The following is a 12,515-nucleotide window of genomic DNA, read 5'->3' as shown; positions in this document are numbered from 1 at the left end:
GTAAAAATAGTAATTGATTTTTTGGCTCAAGTTTGTGTTATTTAGGTATGCAATATCGATATTTTTATGGCAGTTAAAAAGGAGCTAATCCCTACTGTATGATTTTAGTAAATGCGAACGTTAGGTCTAGATCATCAATAGATGTCATAATTTGCATTGATTTATTAAAAGTAGTTCCCCTATCTTGTCATCTCTCTTATAATCCCTTTTTTATTACTATGGTTTATTTTTTAACCAGGAGGAGTAATCTAAAAAGACAGATTCACGCCCATGAAAGTCACTAGATAAATAACCAAATACATCTTCTTTTTTGGTTGATCATGTCGGCTCTCAACGGTAATCCATAAATAATATATTATATTAATACGTCGCTGAAGAGTTCTAAAACAACTGCTTTTTATATCAAATCAGACTAAAAATCTAAAAATTAAAGAAATAACACAGAAAACACAAAAAATCGCCGATATAACTGAAAATTAACCTATGAAATGTCAAAAGTGTCAAAACTTGGTAAATGTCATTAGTGTCAAAATTTGATAACGGTGGGGTAAACTTGCCTGCGGTTGGGCCAATTACAAACAAGCATTACAGCGCAATAAATTTAAATCACTCCTCTTGGTTTAAAACCAAACTATAGTATAGTAGGATTTAATAAGTGATCTACAGCAAACTAATAACTTTATAGTAAATGCTCATATTTGCCTTTTCTAATCATGCATTTTTTGTTTCATTCCGTAACACTGATTTAATAGATGAACGTGATTTTAGGTTTATGGTGTGAAGATGTAAAAACTGATCCGAGTAATATATTAAAACTAGATGATGATGGAAGTAGTCAATTGAACCAGTATTTAACTGACGCTATGAAAGTGAACACCAGAGAAAAACCTTTTATACCAGAAATTTTACCTAAAAAATCAACAACAAAGAAAATACATGAAAGAATACTCAACAGTGAAAGAGGTTTAAAGTGTAAAATATACAACCACGAGTTTCCATATCAATCCAGATTAAAAGAAAATGCAAGAGTGTACACCAAAGAAAAACGTTTTACATGTGATATCTGCAGGAAACAATTTTCGACGAGTTCTGATTTCAACAGACATCTAAGAGTTCATACTGGTGAAAAGCCATTTGCGTGTGAAAGTTGCACCAAACGGTTTTCACGAAGTTCCGAATTAAAAGTGCATTTAAGAGATCATACTGGTGAAAAGCCATTTGCGTGTGAAAGTTGCACCAAACGGTTTTCACGAAGTTCCGAATTAAAAGTGCATTTAAGAGTTCATACTGGAGAAACCCCATTTGCATGTGAAATATGCAACAAACCGTTTTTAACGAGCGCTGAATTAAAAATACATTTAAGAGTTCATACCGGTGAAAAACCATTTACATGTGAAATATGCAACAAACGGTTTTCACAAAGTTCTAATTTAAAAACTCATATGGTAGTACATTCTGTAGAAAAACGTTTTGCATGTGAAATTTGCATGAAACAATTCTCAAGGAACTATGGTTTAAAATTACATTTAAGAGTTCATACCGGTGAAAAGCCATTTGGGTGTGAAATATGCAACAAACAGTTTTCAGAAAGGTCTACGTTAAAAAAACATATATTACTACATTCTGTAGGCAAACGTTTTGCGTGTGAAATTTGCACGAAACAGTTTTCACGACATTGTCACTTAAAAGAACATAGTAGAGTACACACTGGAGAAAAACCATTTAAATGTGAAATTTGCATGAAACAATTTTCAAAGGGTTATGATCTAAAAAGACACTTAAGAGTTCATACCGGTGAAAAACCATTTCAATGTGAAGTTTGCACCAAACAGTTTTCACGACATTATTACTTAAAAGAACATATTAGAGTACACACTGGAACAAACCAATTACATGTGAAATTTGTATGAAACAATGCTCAAGGAGTTATGATTTTTTTTTTTAGAAATAACCCGCATCAACCATAAAAGGTTATTAGCGGTGGTACAATTACGATACATATTAAATTGATATACACTATAAACTATAGAGTTTTTACAAAGTTTTACATATTTTTTTCTTTTTTTTTTTTATTAAGTAAACCGCGTCAATCATGAAAGGTTATTGGCGGGGAAGAGTGCACATAATATCAGATGTTTGCTTATAACAACTAATTACAATTGAGAACTTAAGCTTATTTTTATATTAGATTGTACAATTTAGTTTTAGAAACTTAGTCACTTTATCACATTTACTATAGTTCAGAGCACTTTTCAGATCACTTGGTAAATCACTTTGAAGTCGTTCCAGGTGATAGAGTGGGCAACTAACAATAATGTGTTCTATTGTCAGAGGAATATCACAAACATAGCACAGTTTTGTTGTTCTTTCTTCATTAGGTACTGGTGGGTTAACCTGGTATGTCCTATTCTCAAGCGGTGTTGTTTGACTTGAGCTCGTCGTTTTTGTGGCATTATCCCTTTTGGTGACAAATTTGGGTTGATGCGTTGTAGTTTGTTGTCATCAAGCTTTTTCCATCTGTTTTTTTATTTATCGTTGGAAGGAGTATTTTCCTGTGATGCGTCAGTATCTTCAGAGGTGTCATCCTGAATATTAAAATCTTGGTTTATTTTACTAAATAGTTTCTTCTTGATTCTTGTAATTCTAGATTTAATTGCTCTTTCTTTCAACATGGGATATATTTCAATTAGCATATGTCCCAACCCGTGTATATTTTTTGTGTATTCTAGGGCCAGTTCTACTGGGGTGGAAGAACCGTGAACATCTTCTAAGAATGCTAGTAATTGGGTGTAATTTAGTACATATGGTGGTGATGCATCCTGGATAAATTGTTTGACTGGTTGTAATATTGACTCAATATTAGTAGTTTCTGAAGTGGATTTGTCTAATTTGATAATTTTTTTCTTCTTTTTAATTTGCACTGGTTTTGGTTTCGTGAATTCTGTTGGTATAGTTTCTGTAGGAGTGGAGCAAGTAGGGGATGAAACTTTCGAGTGAGATCGTTTATTTTTATTATCGGTATCAGTGCTGACTTCAGCATCCATTTCTTCTCGAGATTCGTCATTTACATGTGTAATTTGATTTTGTTCGGGGCTAGTAGATGGTATTTGTGGAAGAACATTTTCCTCCGTTTGGGGCTTTTGAGTACATATTTTGTGGATAAGAGTGATTTGAAGTACAGTACGAGGAAACGTGATCAGTGTGGTGGCATTTGTAACAAGTTAGTTTATCGGAAAGAAAAATTCGGTACGAAATATTTTCAAAATCAATTAGGACGGAGTCGGGTACAGTAAAATTGCCTGTAGGTGCAAAGTAAACTTGTCTTCGAAAACTAAGTACATGGCTGTATTGCGAGTCTTGTATTCCAGCTCTAAGGAACGAAATCGGAGACATTAATTTAAAACCAAGATTGATTAAAGACTGTTCGATTATGTTATGGGGTATAGATGGACATACTTGGGATAGAACTAATCTATTAGCGGGTGTAATTAGTTTACGTGCTTTGATTATATGTTCTCTAATTTTAATTTCACCATGTTGACTTAGAAAATCATCTACAACTTGTATGCTTGAAAGGTAGATGCATATTCTTCCGTTTGACATTTTGGATGAGAACAGTACATTTTTTGGATGGACTATAGTTCCTACTGCAATGGTGTACTCTTCTGTTCTTATTCCGTCTACTGCCGGTAAAATTATGGCCTGGTTTTTTGTTGGGAATTTTGTTATTGGTTGTTGCTTAGTGATGGTAGAATAAGTAATATTTTGCTGATCGGGATTAATTGATGGACCCCTGTAGTCAGAAGTACCACCTGCCATTTTGTCAAATTAATCTTCTATCTTTTTTTAAATTTAACTTGAACTGTCATTTCAATAATTTTAATTTGGGTAGGTCCGACTCTGTTTATTTAAAAGTAAATAGTCGATCTAGCCATTAGCAAGATAATGACAATAGTTGAAACTAGTTTTTAAATAATTAATAAATACGAAATATAAATAATGTTCTTCGTATGTATATAAAAACAATGCTTCTAATCAAACTACTGCAAATTTGGAAACTGTACTTACAGCTATTAACAGATCACTGTACACTGCTTCTACATAATTTCGGTTTATTATTTAAATTTACAATGTTTCTTCTGAAAACTATGAAAGTTGTGGAGCTCAAAGTATTTCGACTTTTCTACCTGACATTTCAGGACCGGACCCGAGTTATGATTTAAAAAAGACATTTAAGAGTTTTTTTCGTGAATTTGATGGACAAGTCCGACCCAATTAGCCATTATTTTTTGTTTTTTTATTATTATTTTTTAATAATTGTTCTTTACTACGCTAACACATAAACCCGATTCAACATCTCGGAGGTTTACATCTTAGTTTTGTTTTCCTCTTTTTTTCTCTCTTTTTTTTTTGTTTTTTCCCTTTTTTTCCTTTTTCTTTCAATTATAATATACAATAATTACTTAAATCTACATTGTTTAAAAAAATAACAACAAAACAAACATTTTATTTGTTTTGTTTTAACAAAATTACTTGAATCGTTTATTGTTGAAAGGGGGTAAGCACCATTTTTAACGTTTCGAGTTATAATAAAAAAACGTTCTCTCTTTCTATATGTAGGGCAGAGGCACCACTTATGGCCACTTTAAGAACTTTCTTTATTATTTTTCTCTTGAGAAACATGAAGGATTCGAATAAAATCTTTCCGCTCAATGCCATTTTTACTTTCGAATTAGTTCTACTAGGAAATCAAATGATCATAAGGATTCAATTTATATTGAAAATATTATATCGTTTTATATTTTGAACAACAAAAATCCCCACTTTTGGCCATGTGTTTATACATTTGGCCATACAGTTTCCCCACTTTTGGCCACCCAAAAAATAGGTACAAATAAAGATATAAGTTGATATTTATATGTTTAAATATTTATTGAACTACAAAAATAGGTAAAACAAAATAAATTTCTGGTAATACAAATAGGTAAAAAGTATTGAAAAATGTTGTAAATAGTGTTTATGATTTTATATTTGTTCATAAATGTTTAGTTTTCCTGGAAAAATAGTCTTAAATTTTCTTCCTTGTTCCTGGACAATGGGATCGGGTAGTTTTCCTAAAATATCGTTTTTATCTATACTGCAAACATTATTTTCTATAGGACAAAACACAGTTTTCTCTTCATTAGCACTTTTGAAACATTGTATCTCATACTCTTCTGATGAAAGGACATCTATAATTTTGGGCAACATATTTATATGTTGTCGTCGATCTTTTACCCAGTTGCTTAAATCTTGCAAGCACAAAGTCTCCCAATTTGAGATCATCGGTATCGAACATTTCAATATTTTCTTGTTCTGGTTCCACGAAGTCAACATCGTCTTCACTGCTACCAGTTTCCTCAAGAGTCTGAATATAGATCTTTAGAGACCCCTTTAAGTAGGGTACAAAAACGTTCGAAAAATACTCAAAAAAACATTCTGCTGTCATCCAGCCTCTTTGACTTTTCCCTAAACCCCAACCTTTAGGAGCTGCTTTATACATAGCAGACGGGATCCGGTCATATTTAAATATTGTTAAAGGTGGAGCAAATTTTCCTTCTGCATTAACTGTGAAAAGCGTAGTTACATTTCCCTTATCTGACGAAGTTCGTTCATCATAGATGTGTTTTCCTCGCGGTCCAATTACAGTACCACTTTTTGGGGCTAAACAGAAATATGTTTCATCCATATTATAAATCCTTTTTGGATAATCTAATATACTGGTAGCACTCATATCACTTTAATTCATACGAACCTCGTCGAACCATTTACCTATTTTCTCTTCAGTTACTGCACCTCTACCACCGTGAATGTATTCTGCTTTCTTCTGGGAAAGTTGCTTGTACCTGTTAAGGAAGTTGTAATACCATTTTCTTCCTGGTCGATCATTGGCAAAAGGAGTTTTAATATTTGCCTCTCGAACAAGTTTTTGTACTGAACTCAATAACCAATCTTTATCAATTGGAAACCCCATCTTCGCAGAAGTTAATGTCCATTCAACTAGGAGGTCTTCAGTCTCTTTTCCCAAGTGAGAGTCGAATTCACAGTACACTGAATCTCTTGGAGACTTTCCGGATACTTTATTACGCAAAGTAGTTCTCGGAACTTTAAATTCACGACTGGCTGTGGCCACAGGCATCCCTTCGGATATGTCATTTAATGCTAAATTTACTTTTGAAGGTGAGTACTGGAATTTAGTACTCTGCTCTTATTATTCTTCAGTGCGTTTGGCATTTTCACTGAAAGAAATAAAGTAGGTATACCTATGTAAACATGCTACATTAGTAGAAAAGTAAACTGGCCATAAGTGGATTTCGTTTACCTACTTGTGGCCAGCAGGTTGGCCATAAGTAGGTAAATAGTAATTTTTCGGTTTCCACTTATGGCCTCCGCCATTTTTTCAAATTTCATACTATTAATTATAATGAAAAATAAATAATATCAAATAAAAAGGGTCTATTTACCTTATCTAGCACTTCCAGTGCAGAAAAATATCATATAGTGTTGTATTGAAAAGGATGATTTCAGATATGTTTCTTATGAAAATTCGTTAGTTAGCTTGGCACGTGCAACACACTACCACTCAAACATCAACAATAAAATGAACTGATCAGTTAGGTAGGTTTTTGTCACTGTTCCCACTTCCTATAGAATTATTTGACGTTTTAGCAGGTTCAAGGTTATTGGTTGATGGACGCCATGCTTATTATCTTACAAATCACAGCGATATGGCCATAGGCGGGGTAGTGGCCATAAGTGGTGCCTCTGCCCTACGTCGTGTTAAATGCAGTTTCGCAGTATAAACTATATCCATGCAGTGCATCAGTGCTTGCTTCCTTTCAACACCAAATGATGCGGGTAACGAAATACAGGGGTTTTTACACAAGGGTAAAGAGGTACAGTAAGGAAAAACAAAAACAAAATGTTTATCTAAACAAAACCTACATTTTTGGTATCTCTTTTTCGTATCTCTTATCATTTTCGAGTTACATGGAGAAAAAGGAAGATTTTTGGGAAAATTTATAAAATGCGCTCTATAATATCATCTTATTTTTTTCAAAAACCATTCATTTTAAACCCGTCCAAAGTTTTGAACATAGAAATAAGGACACTATAATAAAAAGTATTGTAGAAAAAGAACGATGCATTTAAATTATGGTGGACGAGGGGTTAAATATACACTCACTGGCACAAAATTCTGCCACCCAAAATTTTTGATTAAGTTTGATAATTTATAACATTATTTGTACTCCAATTTTCAAGATTCTTGCACCAGTTTGTAGGTTCATGTATTGATATCGTTTGGTATTATTCCGGTAACACAAAAATTTTGCTTGCATTGCATTATACGGGGGTGAATGGAAGTGTTGTATTTCCTCCTAATTTAAAAAAAACATTCTGTGTAAAAATGGAAGGGCTGGTTTTGTTTCATAGTCCTGTTATATTATCCCGGAGGCATCACTAAAATTTTGTTTTTTGAATTATCCGAATATCTCTTCTTGTAAGAGCTGCACCATTTTTTGTAAATAAAAACACTGATTGACTCATAAAATAGAGGTTGCATTGATAAGATTAGAATGGCCAGCATGCGGCCCAGATCTCAATCCTATTGAGTATTTATGGGATGAATTAAAAAAGCTATTCGCCGTCATCCTATGCCTCCAGAAAATTTGGTACAGTTATGGCCCTGGTAAAGAAATATCGGGCAATTCCCGAGGCAAGGATAAAACATCTTTATTCGATGCCAAAAACATTGCGAGCAGTCGTTGCTGCAAGAGGTGGACATACCCGCTATTGAATTGTTTGGTTTTGTTGTTAATTTTGTTTTGTTAATGTTAGTGAGTTTGATATTTTTAATTAAAAAAACCTTCAAAGCAGTTTTTATTTACAGTTCTTACAAGAAAAGAGATATTTGAATAATTCAAAAAACAAAACCTTAGTGATACTTCCAGGATAATACAAAAGAAGTATGAAACAAAATTAACCCTCAAAATTTTTCCACAGAATTTTTTTAAAGTTAAGAGAAAATACAACGCTTCCATTCACCCCCGTATAATGCCATCTATAATTCATCAAAGCAAAAAAATTTTGTTACCGGAATAATAAAAAACCACATCAATACATGTACCTACAAACTGATGCAAGAATCTGGAAAATCGGAGTAAAAATAATAAAGTTATAGATTATAGATTGTTAAACTTAATCAAAAATTTTGGGTGGCGGAATTTTGTGCCGGTGAGTGTACTTCTCATTTTTTCTTAAAATACACTATAGTTTATTTTTTAACCAGGAGGAGTAAACTAAAAAGACAGATTCACACTCGAGAAAGTCACTAGAATAATATTATAAATAATATTATATTCATCGTTAGATTTGAATAGTCCTTATATCCAGTATATTTGAATATCCATTAGGATCATAAATACAGTGCGCTGGAATAAGTGTTACCCCCTTATTAACTTATTTATTTTTAGCACATAAGCAAAACACTCGGACAGGTCGATTTTTAAAATAATCATAGTAGGTACATTATAGTATCAATGTTTCGAACTTTACGCGATTGCTCTTCAGGTGACAGGCATAACTTTGACTATTTTAAATGGGAAAGTACATAATGTAATATTTTATTTAAAAGCTTTTGAAATGCTAATTACGAATATGTATAATACTTTACTACTATTTGAGAACGTAGGCGCAAAATTTCGGTCGAATTATTTTAAACGCATTCATTTTTTTTTCGAATTCTGAAAAAACTAATAAGTGTTTTTGAAAAATTTAAACGCAGAATTAAATATTACATTATTATGGAGGGCTGAAAGTCCCTTAGACTAAACAAAAAGTTTCTTTTAAATGATACATTTGAAATTAAAAATCAGACTAAATTTTCTCTTTTTTTCACTCCTGTGACTTATTAAAATAAACATTATAACAGTTCTCAGGGACTCGCTACACTCGATAATAGTGTAATATTTCATTCTGCGTTTAAATTTTTTCAAAAATACTTATTAGTTTTCTCAGGATTCGAAAAAAATTAATGCATTTAAAATTAATTTGACCAAAATTTTGCGCCTACGCTCTTAAATAGGATTACAGTATTGTACATTTTTGTATTTCAAAAGCTTTTAAATGATGTGTCACATGATGTAGGTACTTTCCCATCGAGTCAACGTTAGAATTTATAGAGAGAAGGCAACTCAGTTGGTGGGGTCACCTTCAGAGAATGGATCAGACAAAACCGGTGAAAGAAATTTGGCAGGCAAAAACGCAAAGAAGAAAGAAGAAAGGTAGACCACGACAAACAAGGGATAGAACACTAGGCAAGATAATCGAGAAAAGGGGAACAACGTAGATAGAATCAAGGACGCTGGCTAGAAATAAGAAGGAATGGGTCAAATTTGTACATAATATAAATGTATAGCAGTTATTAGTTAAATTTAAGATTAAGTTGTTTTTGTATTGTATTATAATGTAATATAATGTAATGTATTGTCGCCTTACACCACTATGTGGTAAAAAGGTTTTTTGAAAATATATCTTGCCTAATTATTAAAAAGTCATGTTTGTAATTGGTTTCTATTATTAGATTATGTTCTCAATAATTATATTTAATCATACTAAACAAAACAGCACTTGTGGAAAATTTCACAACTGATATTAAAAGCTAAAATCCCCAAATCATAATGGCAATGCATTCGAAATTTAAAGGATCTACTCACAACGTGACGTCATGCGCGACCTGAACGAAATTAGGAACGCTACGTGTCGTATCTTGGGTTATTGTATCATGATACCCCCTCGGAGAACTTCCAGTAGTTGTATTATGGGATATCCTAGGATTATCCTGGTTACGCCTATGCGAAGGGGTATATAGGGTAGACTTTGTTTGCAGTGGCGTAGCTGACAGGCCCGCAAGGCGGGGGCCCCTTAAAGCCTTCAAGCTTAATCCTTCTACTTTCTTTAAATTGGGGACCAAAACATATTTTCCTAATAAGCGTCAATATAGGGAATTTGGAAGAAAGTAATGAAGAGGGTAATTGACGTAACTCTTACTCTTTCTGGGTGCAATTTAGCATTTAGTGGACATGTTGGTAGTTTAGATGAAAGTGAATCCCAAAAAGGTAATTTTTTGTCGACGGTTCTTTTACTTGCTAAATATGATGCTTTTTTAGCTAAATTAATCGATAAAAACAATAACAATAACTTAAACATTACTTGAGTCCTCAAATACAAAACGAAGTTATAAATTTGCCGGCTTAAGAAACTGAAAACAAAGTGAATAATTTAATTAAAAAAAGTTGTTTTTATTTAATATTTCTTGATACCACTCAAGATATTTCCAAATTAGTTTTATTTTTCGGTATGTAAAAATAACTTGCGATGAAAATAATTTACACTCCAAGCAGAAGTTGATTTTGGGATTTATTCGTAATTAGAACAAAGTGCAGAAGGTCCTGTAAATGAAATTTTAAAATTTATATAATCAAAGCACCGTTCCGTACACAACTGCAGAGGAAAGGCGTATGATGGGTCAAGCGTTATGAGTGGTGTATATTCAGGCGTACAAAGGCGCAGAACTGACATGAAAAAAAAAACAGTTTCCTATGTTCATTGTGCATCCCATAATCTGAACCTAATATTGAATGATGCCGTTGCTGGTGTACAGGAGTTAGTGAAGAGATTATAAAATATGTATTTTTTGTGCAAGTATTAAAAGATGGGATGTACTATTATGACTTCGGATTCATCGCTTTTGACAACAAAAGGTTATGTATGTGAAACCCGGTGGTCACCCAGACATGATGCTGTTACAGCTTTGCGTCGAGCTTTCCGACAAGTAATGAAATATTTAACGAAAATTTCACTGTTATCAAAAAACTATGAAAAATTATAAGCTAAGAGCTGCTTATTAGAGCATATTTATGAATAATTTTGAATTTGATGTTAACATTACTATTCAATCCAAATACTTAACTTTATTCATCTAATATCAAAACTTCTGCAATCTGAAACGGCAGAGTTAACGGTCCTTCACCTTTTTGAAAAAACTCGTGATAATCTTCGACAGATGAGAAATTCGTTTTCCGAAATTTTATCAGAAGGAGCAGGAATAGCAGAATAGTGGGGATTACACCGGAATTTAAAAATAAACGGATAAAACGTATAAAAAAATTTACGAAGAGCTCAGCTGCAACAAAAAAATAAATTGTAGCAAAAAAAGTTTTGAAGTTAATGTTTTCAATGTAAATTTAGCTATAGTATTGCAACAACTTAATAATAGTTTTGTCGGATTAAGAGACGTGAATAGTGTGACCAACTCCAATTCAGTCGAATCCGGGACAATGCTGAAAAAAATACCTAAAATCCGGGACTTTTGAATGAAAATCGGGCCATTTGATATTTTTTTTAATATAGGACTCTAATATCATCATTTTATTGGTTATTTAACATTTTTATGTTGACAGTGATATTTTTGATGGGCTTAATCAAATGATACGCCCAAGCACCTTCCCGAACTGCTGTCTCTAAATCAATGCTCGATGAAGCTGTTGGCTTGAAAAATTGAGTCAATTTTTTGCTGCTGGACGCGGAGCAGATACCTCTTCGGTGTTTTTCACTTTTGATGACTTAGTATATCCGCTCTACCACTGTGGGCGATCGAAAATTCCGATCCACAAGTATCACACTTCATGTCACTGTTAGAGTTACTTTTTTTTCAAAACTAGAAATTCCTCTTCCAATATTTTATTGACAGTGCAATATCGTTTTCTGTTTTTACTTTCTTGTGTTGGTTCCATATTCATATTAACAATAATATAATATATTGGAATGAAAAAGTCAGGTCAAAAACAATAATTCCGAGATGGTCGCTAATCGATTTTCGGATTCAAACTGATTCTGATTACTGTACTGACAATAAAATAAATGTTTAGATAAAAAAATCATATTGCAACGCAGCAGATTTGAATTTGGCTCAAAGCATGCAACGGTTTGGAAATTAATCATATTGCGCGAACGAACTCGAGAGGTTTATCTACTTAAAGTGGTTGAAGAAACCGAAAAAAAGATACATCAGCAATCATTACATTACATCAGGGGTGGGCAAAAGCCGGCCCGCGGGCCGGATCCGCCCTTTTGCTTACTTTATCCGGCCGATTGAGAAATCCCGCAAGCAATTTTTTTAAGAGCGTAATGCATTCATTTTTTTCGAATCCTGAGAAAACTAATACTTAATAAATTTTAAACACAGAATGAAATATTACATTATTACCGAGGGCCGAAAGTCCCTGAAAACTTCTATAATTTTTATCACAGAGGTGAAAAAAAAAAAAGAGAAAATTTAGTGTGATTTTTAATTTCAAATTATGTCTTTCTCCTTTTAATGATTGTCAAAAGTTCTCTGTTCCTTTTCCATTCTGTGCAACACCATTTCGTTCGTAATATGATCGGTCCATGGTATTTTCACAATTCCCCTAAAA

General features: G+C 32.9%; 1 protein-coding gene across 4 annotated transcripts in view; it reads left to right on the top strand.

The window, feature by feature from the left end:
- Positions 1 to 12,515, top strand: part of LOC126879781 (gastrula zinc finger protein xLCGF3.1-like) — a 164,461-nt gene that overhangs the window by 127,336 nt on the left and 24,610 nt on the right. Inside the window, exon 3 of one of the 4 annotated variants that reach the window (XM_050643035.1) lies at positions 769 to 1,927. The exons of 2 other annotated variants lie outside the window; for them this stretch is intronic. In XM_050643035.1, the coding sequence (XP_050498992.1) occupies positions 769 to 1,910 (1,142 nt within the window). In that variant the 3' untranslated portion in view covers positions 1,911 to 1,927. Of the gene's footprint in view, positions 1 to 768; positions 1,928 to 12,515 lie in introns of those variants that run through there. One more of the 4 variants, XM_050643038.1, reaches the window with a different exon arrangement.

This window comes from Diabrotica virgifera, chromosome 2 (assembly GCF_917563875.1).
Source record: "Diabrotica virgifera virgifera chromosome 2, PGI_DIABVI_V3a".
NCBI classification, from domain to species: domain Eukaryota; kingdom Metazoa; phylum Arthropoda; class Insecta; order Coleoptera; family Chrysomelidae; genus Diabrotica; species Diabrotica virgifera.
The sequence above is the reverse complement of the archived record's forward strand: the minus strand, read 5'-3'. Positions and strand labels throughout refer to the sequence as shown.